Source organism: Notamacropus eugenii, chromosome 2 (genome assembly GCF_028372415.1).
Source record: "Notamacropus eugenii isolate mMacEug1 chromosome 2, mMacEug1.pri_v2, whole genome shotgun sequence".
Lineage (NCBI taxonomy): Eukaryota > Metazoa > Chordata > Mammalia > Diprotodontia > Macropodidae > Notamacropus > Notamacropus eugenii.
The window spans coordinates 94,504,441-94,521,729 of record NC_092873.1 but is presented as its reverse complement, the minus strand read 5'-3'; the positions used below and the strand labels follow the sequence as shown (position 1 = coordinate 94,521,729).

Genomic DNA, 17,289 nt, shown 5'->3' with positions numbered 1-17,289 from the left:
ACACACACACACACACACACACACACACACACACACAAAGACACACACCTACCATCCCAGCACAAAATATGTTCCCTCCCCAAATAATTTTAAGCAAAGCTGCCTAAGACAGTAAATAATGCTCAATGATCTTCCTACAGGGCTCTATACGTACCAACATCCCCAGGCTCTAGCTGCATCACCACAGTATTACAGTGCCTTCTGCACTCAGGAGGAGGAGTGAGGTACATGATGCCCTCACCACTGCCGATGACAAACAGGTCATGAACTGCACGCATCTGCAGAAGGAGAGCACAGCATAAAGGAAACAAAGGGGATCAAGGTGCACTGGTCAACTTGAATGCTACCTGATTAAGAGCTAGGTATTGAAAATGTAATTCTTCTACCTAGAAGGACATTATAATCTGGTTGAAGAGACAGAGGCAGCACTGTACAGTGGAAAAAAACACTGGGCTTGGGAGTTGGGAGAGATCTAGTTTGAATTCTAGCTAAGACTTAACAGTTTTGTAATCACAGGCAAGTCATTAACCTCTCTGAGCTTTGGTTTCCTTATGGAAACTGAGAACAAAAATTCTTCCTCTCTGGGTTATTGTAGTATAGAACTGAGAGTTACATAATCAAGACTCACTGTATAACCTAAGCCTCAGTCTCAGAATATGTAAAACAAGGGAAATTTATGCTATCTAACTCATAGGTACTACACACAGTACTACTACTGTACTCATAGGTACAGTGGAAAGAATACTGATTCTGGCATCATAGGATCTGGGTTCAAATTCTACCTCTGATATTCAGTATCTTTATGACCCTGGGAAGTCAATGAACCACCCACCAAGAACCTCAGTCTTCCTATCTGTAAAATGACAGGAAGTTGGGGGAAGTGGAAAAGGGGAAGAGGTTGGACTAGTTGACCTGGGGTCCCATACAAGTCTACATCTATAAGCTATTAATATACAGTGCTATAGAAGGATGACCAATGATCATTGTAAGAAACTAAGAACAAATACAATAGAACCTCACCTACTCAGCTCCTACTCTCTCAGAGATCTGGAACAACAGGGCAGGAGCCAATGACTTGTGGTTTCCACTCGTCACCCCTTCCCCACAGCCATGGACTCCTGCCCTGTTTACCACCACCACCACCACCACCACTGAAGCCCACTATTATAGGCCAGGCCAGAAAATCCCATCCCTACTGCTGTTGCCAGGACAACGTTGGGAACAATGGGGGCAACTACAGCAGCAGGACCACAGCTAACAATGATCAGGGACAGGCGCAGTGTGGGGGCAGGGCTGGCACTGGAGTGCAGGGCAGTAGGGGGCAGGAAGATAAGGAGAAGCACCCTGGGACAAGAGCTGGGGAAGAGAGGCATTGTCTGCTACAGAGAGAAATAGCCTCTGTTTAGAACGTTCGCCCTGTGGGTCACTCCTCTTAGATGACTCTGCTCAGAAATTTAACAGGCAAGATTAGATAACGGAGCAGAGTGTGACGGAGGCCTCTGCTATCTACGGGGATCCTCCAGTCAGGCTTCTCAGCATCCTTACAAGGCAGGTTGGAAAGAGAAGTGAGGTACAAACAGCTACACATCTAGAAATACACATAATTCTAGAGATGAATTTGTTATGCTCCGGGCACTAAGTTCTAGCCAGCAGCAGCATGATGGACTCCTTTTAAAGCCCTGGCAAGAACTTGGCATTGCCATCTACTCTACTACTAGACAAAAAGAGGGACCCTGCTCCTAGGCAACATATCTTCACGAGCTTTTAAACTGCTCACATGGTGAGGAAGGTAAGCACTTTATCCATAACAGTTTCTCCCCCACGGCTCCTGGGCTCAGGGTCTTAGGATAGCTCCTCTGGATGTGTGTGTGGGAGGAGGGGGGTTTGATTTATCTGGCACATACTGGCTCCTATCTCTCTCAGGGAGCTTTGCTGCTCCAGTGAGGTTGGTTTGCCTGCCTTGTGGGCACTAGTTGATGGCTGGCCACCTCTTATGAGAATTAACATGGGTAAGGAAATATCAGGCAACTAGAAGATATTCTTACAGAGACCAAATTCAAACCACACATAGCAAATGTGTCTTTAGTTCACACTTTAATGCTAGCTTTGAAATGGGCAAAAGAAAAGATTCCTTCATTATTCACATACGCAGCTCTTCTACATTAATGAACTCCAATAAGGAGATAATGATAAAACAGAAAATGTCAGCAAGAATATAATCCTCAGAAAAAGATGTTATTAGAATCTGCATAAATGAAACCCAATTAATAGCAAAGAATCACCCTCACTGATCCAATATACAAAAGAAATTTTCATCCTTCTCAGAGAGTGGTATGTTCTGCTTCCTGAGTTTCATGTCAGTACTTCCCTGTGAGGCTCTCTTCATCTCCTAGCTGATGGGATCTCTCCTCTCCAAAAAATGCCTATTTTTCACTGATAGAAGGTACACTCCTCAGGGGAAAGGATCATTCTGCATTTTTTTCCTTTGTATTATCTGGTACATAGCAGACCTATAATAAATGCTTCTTGTCTGACTGACTTCTCACCTTACTCCCCAGTACAGGTGGTTGGTGGGCGACAAAGCAGCTTTTCAAGGAGGCATGTTTGGGAAACGGCAAAGAATTGAACACAGGGAAAAGCTGATGGAGAATGTCTGTTCTGTTCAGAGGCTTGCTCCTGTGAAACAGCAGACAGAAAGGAAGGTCACACTGAGGGAGTGGAACTGTTGCCATGCTCTGGGGAGCAAAATATGGATGGAATAATACCGGGCGGGGTGGGTGGGAAAATAACAGGGCTTATCTTTAAAATCCACTCCATTAAAAGAACCATTATAAATTATTTAGCAAACATAACACAAAGACACTCCATAACCACAATTTGTATAAGCGGGAGGTATGTTGCCACAGTCCAGTTAAAATAACATGAAGAAAGTAGCAAAAAACAACTTATTAATCTCATCGTGGAAAACAGAAGTAGTCAGGAGGGGGAGAGAGGAAAGAAGACAAAAGGAATGTTCAGCAGAAAAGAGAGGAAAGGAAAGGAGTAAGGGAGAGGAAGAGAAAAAGGATACTCCACTGCACAGATAATGCAAGCGTGTCCCCTCTAACGCTCTTCCTTGGGTGTGGTATACAAAAGAGGAAAAAAGAAATAAGCTTGCTAAATGAAATCAACTTGTACAACTGAAGATGAAACCCTAATCCTTGTTGAGGAGACACATTTATGAGACAGGAAGAAGAGGAGCAAATTATCAGTAAATTTCACAAAAACAAATGAGGACAAAAAGTCATTTCTGAGGATAATTTCATTCTAGCAGAAAACTGGCTTTTCCCATCCCATAAAGAAACAAAGCCCCAAGGGCAAGGATCACTGTCTCTAGTTGTCTTTTGCCAAGTAATTTCTAGCACTTACTCTGAGCTCCACAGAAATTGGTACTCTGTTAAGTATTTCTAGGGTGTACTACTACTTCCCCTTCCTGGTGGCCCTTTTACTTCATATCACATCTTTCTTCCGCTCATCACCTCTATCATTCATCATTATTTTTTAATTCTGCTTTTGAATATCATGCACTCAAATATGTTCCTTCCCAGCTCCCAGGCTAAGGGCTCAACCCACTCATTCTTGAGACTCACCATGGGAAACTAAAAGGGAAATGCTGATGAGGCAAACAATTCCACCACCGGGTTAATATTCCTTCTGTGATCCCTTCTGTCAACTCTGGGTACTGGCATTGAAAAAGATGAAGATCCTTAGATGTCAGAATCTGTCCAGTCTTCAGCAAAGCAAAAATAAAACAAAACACAACATAAAAGCCATTAGTGGTTGTTGCTGGAGAGCACTGAGTACTTTCCCAGTTTTGACTAATTAATCAGCCAAAGAGTCAGGCTTCTTTTTACCTTGATCAGCAGAGGCTGGAGTTCATCAAATTGGGAGGGTAACTGTGCCAAGATTGGCACCACCTGGAGGCCTGTAAGCACTGCACAGCCAGTGCAGTTGGAAGGGATGGCGGAACTGTTCAAGTTGCAGTCTGTTTTCCACCAGTCATCACATTCTAGATAAGGAAGGAAGAGGAAAGAAATAGGTACAGGGAGATTAACACTTTGTAAAGCCAAAAGTCTCACAAATGAAACGCCAAATATACAAATGCAAGTATTTGTTTAAAAGCCAATGACATGAAGCTGAAGTCCAGGCATGCTGTCAGGAGCAGGTGACACCAGCACATTCCAATCTTTTCCATTATGTGATGAGCCTACAAATTTCTCACGCCACAAAGTGGGGAAGTACAAGTGTATACCTCCATGTGGATATGCATAGTAAGAAAGACTATGATAAGGAAGAAAGTGTGAAAGAATAGAAAGAAGATGGAGAGGAGAGATCTGATTTACTGAAAACTTTTCGAGGATGGAACTTCTGGGTAAAGTGAGGTACAGTACAGTTGTTAGACAAGAAGCCAGTTCACTAACAGCTAGTAGATCAGACTTTAAGAACTACTGCCTCCCAATTTGGACCCCAAACCATCTTTTCTCCAGCCCATCAGCCCAGACTGGGTTAGAAATGATGAGAAAACACTCAAACTTTGATGAAAGTAATCACTTCTCTAACACCACTTCCTTGACAAGTAATCACTGACATCTCTTGCTCTGAGGTTGTATACCTTTCCAAGATAATTCATCTGACTTTGCAAAGGCCCCACCAGTGTTTTTGCTCCTAATGTCAGATAATTTTGTGTATCGTGTTCTATTATTTTTGCCTATTTTTGTTCCTTTTTGGGGTTCCTTGGTATCTTCTGAGGAACGATTTTGTGTTAAAATCTAACTCAAGTCCAAAACCCTTCAAAAGATGGTTTCGTTAGAACCCAATGAAACTGAGGGAATATTAAGACCAAAAGATAATCGTAAGTCAAATCTGGGTGATCTTAATTCCATTCTTAGTTAATTAGCATGCTTTTAGCCTTTCTCACCTCCAAAACATTTTTTGGCAACTAAAAGCTATAGAGGCAGCAAATACTTTATTCTTTTTGCTTTCTTTACCATAATGGTAAATATCTGATATCAATATCTGTTAACTAAGACATGATCTGAATAATGTAAACCACTCTACTAGAACATCCTATGTCTCATTCTCCTAGAACATCCTGTTCTCCTATGTCCTAAATTATAGGCAGAACTCTCAATCTCCTGAACTCCATACTGACAATGTCTTCTCTAATCCAATTTTATTTTTCCTTTCAAGTCAGAAACTTGAGGGAGGTGACTGCTGTCCAATCAAAGCAGATACATCAAATAAATGCCTAGAAAGATACTTCAGCAACTGTAATCTTCTCTGGTTTCTCCCTCCACCATGTCTATGCCTGGAAAATGATGACTGTGCCCCACTACACTTTTGCCTGAAGAAATATTGCCCTTCCTTTAGGGCCTAGCTGAAGCACCACGTCCTCAAGAAAGTCTAGATGCAACTGATACTAGCAGCTAGAAATGATCTATACTTCCAGTTTCACAGAACTTGGGACTTATGTTTTGCACTTAACTCTTTCTTATTTGTATTAACTTATTTATGCACATATCTTATCTCTTCTGTTAGAAGGTAAACCGATAAGGGCAGGAGCCATGGCTTACATGAAATACTTTGTATTTCCTCAGTAGAGGCTGCTGAGTGTATTAGATAGAGAACTAGACTTTTAAACTACAATCAAGCTACCTCTCTGCCTTACAATAACAAGGATAAAGATGCTAGCAATTATATGGCACCTACTATGTGCCAGCTACAATGGGCAACTACGTAGCAAAGTAGATAAGAATACTGGGCCTGGAGTCAGGAAGATTTTGTCTTCCTGAAATCACATCTGGACACTTACTATATGTGACCCTGGGCAGCAAGTCATTTCATCATTTGCCTCAGTAAAATGAACTGCAGAAGGAAATGGCAAACCACTCCAGCATCTCTGCCAAGAAAACCCCAGAGTTGGACATGACTGGAAAACAACCAACAACTATGTACCAGGCACCGTGCTAAGCACTTTACAAATTTTATCTCACAAGCCTGGGAGGTAAGGGCTATTATTATCATCCCCATTTTACAGATGAGGAAACTGAGGTAAAGAGTGGTTAGGGGTTACACAGGTAGTAAGTATCTGAGGTTGGATTTGATCTCAAGTCTTCCTGACTCCAGGCCTGGTCCTCTAACCACTGCACTATCAGCTGCCAGGCTGGCTACTATGCCTATCTTATGTGGCAAGTTACTTAATCTCTAGGTGCCACGGGCAACTCTTTGAGACTTTTAGTTTTTAGAGAGAGTGCCAACTTGCACTGGAGAGAGTACTTTTGCCATAAAGTGTCAATTAAATGACAGATCAAGTTGCTCTCCCCATTGTGTCAGTGCTTGGCACACAATGAGCAGGCACTTAATAAGCATGGACTTGAATTCAGATGATGTTCTGGGTTCTATGCCAGACCAAAGATAAAAGTGTATTTTTTTTTCTGAATCTTCCCACATATCTCTACGACCATTTCACTGAATTCCTGAAAAAATAAAAGAATCTGAGAGATATATTAAGGTACATCTGGAAAGACTCCAGAAAAAGGAATGTTGCTGATGCCATAGATGGGTTGATGGTTTCCTTCCTGCATTTAATGTCAAGCAGGTTTGTACTACGCATATCAACCTTCATGAACTTGATTTTCATGCAAATGGATCTGTAATTATCTTTGAAATATGTAATACATTTCTGAGACAACCATAAGATGCAGTTATACTTTGTTTAAAAGTATGGTTTAAAAAAAAACCAAACCCTACCATAAAAACACTTCATCATCTCTTCTTTTCTTGATCAAAAGTTTTATCCTGGGGGGGAGGCACCTAAGTGGCTCAGTGGCTAGAGCACTAGCCCTGGAGGCAGAAGGACCTGAGTTCAAATCTGAATTCAGACACTTGACACTTATTAGCTGTGTGACCCTGGGCAAGTCATTTAACCCCAATTGCCACGCACACAAAAAAAGAAAATTGGAAAGGTGTCCTTGGACACACAAGATAGAAAAAGAGGCATCCATTTTTAGACAAAGCCACTTTGTGGATTTGCTGTTACAACTCTCTACCCTTACCCCCTACCCCTTTTTGTGTTCTTATATTGGGAGGAAGGGAGGTTAATAAAAGGTGGAGTTAGTAACAATGTAGTAATTAATAATGTAATAATAATAAAAATTATGTCTTAAAGGGTCATTATAATGTTTTGTGCAAATTCACACAAGGGAGGTTCAACTACTAACATGAAAAGCAGAACTGTTTTGAAATGAAAGTATAGAATTATATACTTAAGGCAAGTCATATGAAATAGAAAGAATCCTTAGTTTCATACACAATCCTATTATTTTTGCATGTTTTGATTTATGTACAGAAATTCTCCTTATGGTGCTTAAACTTTGTAATTAATTTTTAAGTTATAATTTAAAAAAATGTTTTATCCTGAACAATTTATTCACTCTATATTCTAAGGGGCAGATGTAATTCAAATGGAGGATAAATGCTACTTTCTCAGTACCCTCTAGTCTAATTACATAGGTCCAGCAACCAGGACTTTAGTGGTCACAGTGGTTCCATGGAGAAGGACTCCCCACATACAGCATTAGGTGTTTCAGAGATTACAGAGAAAAGGAAAACATAGTCGTTGACCTCAGAAATTTCATATTACAAATATTAAACTTAAATGTTTGACCACATAAATTAATTTCAAACAATGCAGAGAAGTAGAAAAATCATTAGGCTGTGAACGAGGAGGCTCAGACTACACCTGGCCCTGTCTCTGACAAGTAATTTGATCCTGAGCAAAGTCATTTTCCTCCAATTTTCTCATCTGTAAAGACACTAGCTGTGTGACCCTGGAAAAGTCAATTATCTTCTCTCAGGCTTGGTTTCCTCATGTATAAAATGGGAGTAATAATATCGACCTTAGAGGGGTCTAAGGATCAAATGATATAATACATGTAATCTGCAGACTTTAAAGCACTACAAAAATTCCATGATTATGTATATGTTATCACCCCAAATAGAAACGGAATTCTTTTAAGGTAGGTATTATTTCATTTATGTGTATCCTCGGCTCTAACAGCTCCTGAGACACAGTAGATACTACAACAAATGCTTATTGTTTGACTGATTTATCTCTCTTCTACCCTTGTTTTTCATTCTAGCCTGTCCTAAATTTCCCCCTCCTTTTGGGGAAGCTATAGAGGCAGGATGGGACAGCAACTGCTTTGAATCAGATGTGAGTCTAAATTCCACTTCTTACTTCTTAATAACTGTGTGATCCTGGACATATCATTTAACCTTTATAAACCTCATATAATAACAGTCTAGAATTAATGTACTAAATCAAGGATAGATTGTGATTTTCATTTGTGAAGGAAGTTCCCACACTGGGATTTCCCCTATACTGGCTTGTCACATCCCCTTACACATTTTTCTGCCTTTCATTTTTTTCTTCTATTGCTACCACCTAGTGGTAAGGATTATAAACTACAGCATGGCAAGGAAGAAGAAGATTAATCTCCTCAGTCTATGTCTGATTCACAGTTGAGTTTTTAAAAAAATATCAACTCTTCCACATCATAGAGAAGGTCTCACTATATGGTTTTTATGTGGTGGTGTTTTTTTACAATTGGGGAAGGGAAAAGGTACAAAAACTAACTACCTTTTCCTTTAAGACTCAGAAAAGTTTGAACAGAGTGTTACTTTTGGAATCAAACCCCTCAAAAGGTGCTATGAAGATGAGGCAGTGTTGGGGGTTGTCAACCAAGACGACCAAGGTTAGTTTGGAGCCAGTCATCTTCTGCAGCACCTTTCCCTTCTAATGATCAAATGATAATACTCAAATAAAACCTATATGCTAGTTTCCTCCAACCCACCCATGATGAGAAACCACAAAGTCCTACTAGAAAACAGAGACCAGATCTGAATGGGCAGATTCATCAGGAGCCATGAGAAAGAGGATACAGAAAGGGAAGATAAGTCAACACTGTGGACAAAGAGACCCCTGGTTTGTCTAATCCCCAAAGTGTTCCTCTTGAAAAGTCATCCATATCTCAATAATAACTGGCTTTGTGACTCAGAGACAAGTACTTAGATCAGAACACCAGTTTTAAGCCTGGGTGTTAGTTTGCAGACTTCTGACTCAAGGCAGAGGATGGAATCACCTAACATCTGATTTGAAGCCTCTGTGTTGCTTTTCCTTCCCAGAATATGTCTGCTCATTTGTTCTCTTTTCCTGTCTCAGTGTTTGTTTGGCAACCAACATCTTGTTTCTGAGACATAGCTCTTCCCCAAATCACATGATCTTGTTTTGACAGTGGGTCCCATTGTGCATTATTGCATTGAAGGAATGACTCTCCCCAAGCAGCTGGGTCAAGGTCTCATTTTCCCCTGACAAACACTCTCAACATCTGCACAGTTCTATACGCCTGATAGATTAGACCAAAGTAACAAATCGATAAATTAATTATTCAACAATCATTTCTGTTTACATCAGCTTCAGGGAAAATACCAGAAAGGATAAAATGCACACTGCAAAAAAAAGGAATTAAAACTATAAGTAAGAGAGTAAGCATGTAGTAACTAGCTCACACATACATTTAAATAGAACAAGGTGGTAGGAAGCAGTCTGTGAAATATATAAGACCAAGAGCCATTTTTGGTCAAAGAATATGAACATGTTGAATTTATCATATATCTAAAAAGAAAAGCAAGCTGTACACAATTGGAGTTATAATTTCATGTACAACTCTCTCTGGAACTCATTTTAGCTGAGATTTGTTAAGTTCATAATTTTTAAATGGGGATAAAAAGGATACAAACAAATAGTTCTTAAGAGAAGTGCTGCAAACTTAACAAATATAGGAAAGATTGCTCTAAATGACTAATGGGAAAAATACAAAATAACTGAGCTTTTACCTCACATTCATCAAATTAATGAAGATAAGAAAAAATGAAATAGTTCAACACCGGAGGGTTTACAGAAAGAAAGGCACAGTAAAATATGGTTGGAGCTGTGAATTGGTTTAACTATTCTGTAAAGCAATTTGGAATTATGCTAAAAAGTGACTAAAACGTCCAGATCTTTGACTCATAAATCACACTGCTAGGCAAATACTTGAAGTGAAAAACAGAAAAGTCCTACATACACCAAAATATTTATAGCAGCATTTTTTTTGGTAGCAACAAAGAACTGAAATCAAAGGAGATGGTTACAGAGACTGGGGATAAGTCATGATACATAAATATAACAGAATACTACTGTGCCACAAGACTCTCTGAATGTGACAAAACAGAAGCATGAGAAGACATAAATTGATACAAAATTAAGTAATTAGAACCAGGAAAAAAAATATACAAAATGACAAGGTAAATGAAAGGTAAAAAAAATCAAAATTCAACACTGTACGATTATAATGACCAAGCCTGGTCAGGGATAAGAGGCATAAGAATGTGCCTCCTCCTTTTCTTTGTAGAGGTGGGGAGCAATGAGTGTGGAACAAAACGTTGCTGGACTGGGTTGACGTGCTATAGTTTTGCTGAAATGCTCCCTGTCCTTTTTTTTATTCTTTATAATAATGGATAGCTCTCTAAGTGTGAGAGGGATATATCAGAAAATTAATGTGATGTAAAAAAAATTTATCAATAATTTCTTGAAAAAAGTACCCTTTAAGGTAGCCTCCTTGCTTAAACAAACGACAACCTAGGGTATCAAAATAATTTTTTTTTTCTTTAAGAAATCACAAAAAACAGGAGAGATGCCAGAGGACTAGGAATGAGTGAATATCCTGATTTTTTAAAAGGTAAATTGGTCAGGCATGGTAGCTCACTCCTAAAATCCCTGCTACTGGGGGAGGCTATAGGCTGAAACCAATAAAATTTAATAAAATTTAAAAAAATAATAAAATTAAATAAATGTAAAGTTCTGCATTCAAGCTTTTTAAAAATCAAGTATAACATATTAGAAACTTGGCTTGAGAGCAGTTCATAATTTAAAAAGGGCCTAAAGAGTTTAGCTTAACCACCCAGTTAATACGGTTTGTATGAAAGCACTATTAAAATGCAAATGCAATCCCAGCCTCTACTTGTGGAATCAAGGGTGTTAATAGTCATCCAGTAATCCCTGATGGTCAGACCACATCTGAAGTACTGATTCAGTTCTGCTATCATCTAAAGTAAATATAACTTAAGAGATACACTGACAAATCAGGGAGCATCAAGAGCAAAGTGACCAGGATGGTGAGGAGTCTGGAAATCATGACACAAGGAATGGCCAAAAGAATCAGAGAAATTTAGCCTAAAGAGAGAAGACTCATGGGGAAATAGCTGCGTTCAAAAAAGGACTAGACATCTGTGCTCCTGAGGTCAGAGGTAGGAAAAATGGATGGAAAGCAGAATAGTCTAGCAATAAAAAGGGCTATCTTTTGAAGAAATACAGTCTTCTTAGAAATATTTAAACGTGAAATGTCTTCATTTGAGTTGATGTTTCATACAGTTCTAGAACAATGATCTCACACACATACACAGAGCACTTTTAAGGTTTGTAAAGCGCTGTACATACATTATCTCATTCAAACCATGTGTCTTGAGACCCCACCACATCCATCCATCTAAGAGTCCCTTTGCTAGTCTGGCATACTGACAGTCAGGGTCCCAGATTCAATGGCAACTAACAGATTTTTTTTGCTGATTTAGCAAGACCTAGAGAAATGCTATTTTAGAAGACTTACAGGGAAAACAAACATTAATTCTACTTCTTTTCTATATAAAGTTCGGGGTGTTTAGTGGTTTTTTACACTGTGTTTCTTTAATATACACTACAAAACAAAATTAAAATGCTGTGGTGTAAAATTCAAATCTAGAACTGTAATGAAATCAAAAATCACTGAACAGGTGTGGTGTGTTAGTTCCATGATGCACCCTCTCTCCATTCCTACTTTCCCAGTTTTGGAGATACCAAACAAGTATAATATCCACCTTTAATCCCCCCTCTTAATGTACCCTCATGTTTAGTGGTCACTCCTAACTCTAGTGCCATGACCCTCTTTCCAAGTCCCTCTCCAAATCCGTGGGCCAACTCTCTTCAAGATGCCTCTTGTAGAAAGAAATATGGAAGTCATTCACAAAATGTAGCAGATCATGTTTGTGTATGTGTATGTTTTTGTGTATCATGTTTTGATTTGTTATATGATTTCTTTCATTTATTTTAGTCCGACTACATAGCATGACTATAGTGAAAATATACTCAATAGGAAAGTATATGTAGAACATATACAGAATTGTATGCAGTCGTGGGGAGGGAGGGGGGTAGTGGGGGGTAGGTGTGGGAGGGATAAAATCTCAATTGTATGGCAGTGATTGTTAAACATTAAAAAATAATAATAAAAAAAAATCAAAAAAAAAAAAGATGCCTCTTGTAATGATGATGGGGGACAAACACTTGCTGTTAATAAAAGGTTACGTAGCTGTGACAGGAATTGTTCCACAGACATGATCCCCAACCCAAGTATTTAGTCTGAATCAACCCCAAATCCATTAAAGAAGCCTGACTGCCTCAAGAGGTCATAGCTATCCTCCCATGGTTGGAATTTTAGAAAAACAATGGCAGCAGTAGGGTACATCAGATTTCTTCCAAGCACAGCCCAAACATTCCCTAATGTCCTGATTTCCTGAACTGTTAAATATCCCTTCTGATCGCTTCAGCACTTCTCATCTTTCTGGTATCTAATGGCATAGCATTTCCTAGCTCCATCTCTGGAAAGCAGCAGTATCCAAGGATATTATACCTAATCTTCAAAATCCTGCCTTCCCTACATTCTCCTTCAACTCAAGACTCTTCAAACACAATATATTCTTGATCCCCCCCCCCCCCAAACTGCTCAGAATTCAGAAGAACAATGAGTTTTGAAATGCCACCTTGGAAAATATCAAGGGGAGAACACTATAGTAGGGAGTGATGTGAAAAGCAGTTGGATAGGGAAATAAACCATTTCAGATAAAAAAAAAAAAAAACCTATTTCACTGACCTAGTCAGCATTGGTTCTACGTAGAAGGTGTGTAAGGACTTATTCACTTAATAATACCCATAAAAGAGGTTTAGACTCAGCTAAAGCAGATCCACAGGAGCAGAGTCATCTGGTGAGACTTAATACCAAGAATTTCCTTGTGAACTATAGTCTGAGGCCACCATAACTCAGTATTTCAAATTTGTCCTTTTGTTATTCTGACTCTAGTTTTTCAACTAACAGGATTTCTTCCTACTGGGAGAAATTTCTTAAACTATCCAAGAATGGTTTCCCCCCACACACATGCTTTAGTAAATTAAAGGGTGCTTTTTCACCAAACTGTTCAGTCAATTCTACCCTGAGAACAGGTAGGGACTCACTTCTAGCCATCGAATTGCACTTTCCATTTTGTATTCATCAGAAAGCACTTTTTCACTAGCAACAAGCCGTTCTTGGTGTTTGACTAGTTATGAAACACAGTTCTTGTTTCAGGCACTTATAAAGCTGTTCCAACTATGAATTGCAAAACAAAGCTATGGTCCTGTATTCCTAATTCTTACCATTATATGAAATTCATTTTTACTGTCAGTAAAGAATTTAAAAAACAATTCCCCGGACCAAATATAGGCCAAAGTAAAACTTCAGAAATGAAACCACCCTTTTCTACAAATTGCCCAATTTGGAGAGAAGTAAAAGATAGAGGAGGGTCCTGGGCCTGTTACAGGCTTTCAAGCAGCTGGAGGGTTGTTTACAAAAGGACTCATTGGGGCTAGCTGATAATGTTTAACAACTAATCCTCTAGGATTTCTGGTCAACAGGATAAGCCACATGCAGAAGAACCTAATGACACTGAGCCAGAAAGCAAAAGTTTTTGTTTCAGGATAAAATACTCTGGGGATACAGAATATCAGCGTGGTAAGAAGGGAATGTCATTTACTTCTTCACTGCTGACTTTTAGGAGGCCTTAGGCAGAAAGCTAAAACTATAGGGAAGAAGACAGAAAATAGTGTGGATTCCTCCTACCCCAACACATTTAAAAGACTACACAGCCAGTAAAAACACCTTCATAAAGAAAACTTGGAAGTTAAGCTATTATTTGAACTGTGCACAAGAGCAGCTTTGCAACACTTGACACACCGTGTGTCACACATAAAAATGTCTAAAATGAGGTCGAACTCTATAACCTGGTTTCTGGGGGATGTTTATTTCAGATGACCTCCTTCAATGATATGGACCTACATCTGTTTTATAGATCCTAGAGACGACGACACTTTGCAAGATCAAGATTGCACCAAATGCTCTGCTTCAAGAAGCACCTTATTGGAACCAAATAAAACGAACAATAATCTCATTCCTTTTCAGAGGCTTCCAGAGACAGTCTTCAGGAAACTAAAACATTTTGTTTCTTAGAGATGCAATACTTTAAGCACAAACACACTTTCCAGAATTAACAGGACCTTCTGGCAGATAAAGGCTTGTGCTTAGGAAGCCCTGCTACTCTAACGCCTGGGTTGGTCATTGGGTGCTGTATGGATACAACAGTGACATGTGTGTATACTTTACTGTCTCTACCTATGTTGCATTTTTTGCATGTATAAAAAAGAGTCAAGAATCTTTTTTCTGAGCTTTATAAATGGATTCAGGAAATCCTTGGGAATGAACTATTGCAAACCAGATTTTTGTAGAGCCCTGGGCTCTAGCTAAATCTCTCCTTTTCTACCAAATCAGTTGCTCAGTCTACCTGCTTTTTACAACAAAAACTTTGCCTATTCTCTTGCTATCCTACACCTAGATACCATATCTTCTGCAATACTTCTGTTTTCAATTTCTTGACTCAATCAAACTTATTTTTCCTTGTGGACCTGGCACTTGTGGTCCTACTATTTCCACAACTGAGAAAATTTTGCCTAAATTACTCTGAACATACAATTTTTGATTATGAACTATGACCCTTAATTCTCAATGGGTGAGAAGTGATGAGAGCAATGGAACTACATATGTGTATTTTAAATGTGGATAATGAACTTGGTTAGCAAATTCAGAAACTATTGAAAGAGCACATAAAATGATCAGAAGGCTGGCCAAGATGGTGCCAGGATAGCTAGGAGGAACAAAAGGGAAATGAATGACAAGAGCAATGATCAGGCAGGAGACCCACTTATCTTGCTAAGCCCTAGTTTCTTCTTTTACAAAATGAGAAAGGTTGGATTTTAGGATCTCAGAGATTCAGAATCTGGGGGAGGGGTCATTTCCAACACTAAAATCTTACTCTACCATGGATGTGAAAGGTAAGAAGAATGCACCAACAGGACAAAGTGTGAACAAAAAGAAGTTCCTATTAAAAAATAGAAGCATTTGGAACACTGTGAATTAACAGAGCAGAGATTAAGTTAATCAGAATGTGGCCTTAGTGTAGAACAGGCTGAGAAATTGTGCACCTAGCTTAGGAAAGAGACTGGTTTTAGAAATGTTATATTTTTGTTCTTCATCAATAACACTGTATTTCTCATCTTGGTGCCTTTATATAGACAGGTTACCACCTCCCCACTTCGTGCACCTTCTTCATGCCAGGGTAGAAGCAGAAGAGAAACCACATATATCTCTTTATCTGAACAAAGTTAAACTCACTAACTGTACTGTGTTCCTGAAATTTGCTGACTGTTCTTATATTTTAAGGAAGTACTTTATTTCATTCTAAACTGCAGGCTGAGTGTGATGTCAATTATCAGTCACAATACGTTAGGGTTACTGAAGAGAACTAAGGAACACGGATTTGATCAAAAAATTGAAATCTAAAAAAAGAAAGCTCCTCTTTTGTTCCTCAGGTGCTGGCAGTGATGGGGCCATCTCCAGTCATCCTAATCTCTATCTTACCGCTGGACCCAGATGGCTCTGTTGGAGAAAGTGAGGCTGGTGACCTTGCACAGCCCTCCCTCACTTAAAATCCAATTCACTTGCAAGTCATTGCACTTAATGTCATGGTCCTCTTTGAGAACAAAAGACAACAACAGCTGGCAGTTGTCATTCCATTTTTTTCTGCTTCCATCCTCAACGCCTAGCATGTAGTTGGCACTTAATAAGCATCTGTTGATCAGATGCCATGAAACCAATATATAGGAACACCAGGCATTTCATCATCTTTGATAAGCATGAGCAACCACTGCTTAAGGTCCAATGACTACATGATGTGGTAAAGAGGAGAGAGGGACAATCTAGCCTTTAAACGATCTAGCCTTTAAACTAAGATCTAGACTTCCTCCTTTATTCAGATACCTATATTTCCTGTAGCCATCATGCTAATAATACAAATATTTCAAAGACTATCCTAATTATTTTCTTATTATGACATTTAAAATAAAACATATTGTTAAAGATCAATCAATTTTAACTGTCCTTTCCCTCCTATAGTCTTGATGTCATCAGCACTTTCTGAAACCTACTTCTTCCTCATGAGAGTTCCTACTTAATCCTGACAGAATATGCCTTCTCCAATTTCTTTCCAAGAACTATTTAAAATACTAACTTGTGTCTTTCTATTCATTCCCAGAATTATCACACATAGTAATTAATGTACCGTATTTAGAAAGTCACAAACACATATTTACAAGTTAAAACAGCTCTTTAACTGAAGTAACCAAAATAAAATTCTTAAACCACACCATCCTACTTCTCTCTTCTTGACTAAATACAATGGACTCATTTTACTTCCATTTGTAAAAGGTCAGAATATTCATTAAAAGGAGGGTAGATGATCTGGTTTGTTAACAATATTCTAACGCTTCTTGAATGTTAAAATTTTGGTCCAGGGAATTTCATATTGAAAGCCAGACGATAAATAATTACAGGTTTCCTAAATGTGACAGTGTATACTTTGAGGAAGACTGGTTAAAGGAAAGTGAATGACATTGACCAGGTTCTAAAAAATTTCTAAGTTGATCGCAGGTACCAAGGAGCAGAAATCACTTTTCAGGGTTTATTTTGAAAGAGAGAGAACTCTTCAGAAGACCCTGTGTAATTTTGTTGTTGTGTTGCTTCAGTTATGACCCCATGGGGTTTTCTTGGCAAAGATATTGGAGTAGTTTGCTATTTCCTTCTCAAGCACATTTTACAGATGAGGAAACTGAGGCAAACAAGGTTAAGTGACTTACCCAAGGTCACAAAGCTAGTGTCTGAGGCCAGATTTGAATTCAGGAAGATTCCTGACTCCAGGCCCAGCACCCTATTCACTTCACCACCTAACTGCCCCAGCTGTGTTACTAAGAACTAC

At 38.9% G+C, this 17,289-nt stretch overlaps 1 protein-coding gene across 3 annotated transcripts in view; it reads right to left on the bottom strand.

The window, feature by feature from the left end:
• Positions 1–17,289, bottom strand: part of C2H6orf89 (chromosome 2 C6orf89 homolog) — a 37,518-nt gene that overhangs the window by 8,122 nt on the left and 12,107 nt on the right. For all 3 annotated transcript variants that reach the window (XM_072641954.1, XM_072641956.1, XM_072641955.1), the window contains exons 4-7: positions 3,894–4,048; positions 3,630–3,769; positions 2,547–2,676; positions 155–278 (exon numbers count right to left, since the gene is read on the bottom strand). In XM_072641954.1, the coding sequence (XP_072498055.1) occupies positions 155–278; positions 2,547–2,676; positions 3,630–3,769; positions 3,894–4,048 (549 nt within the window). The remainder of the gene's footprint in view (positions 1–154; positions 279–2,546; positions 2,677–3,629; positions 3,770–3,893; positions 4,049–17,289) is intronic.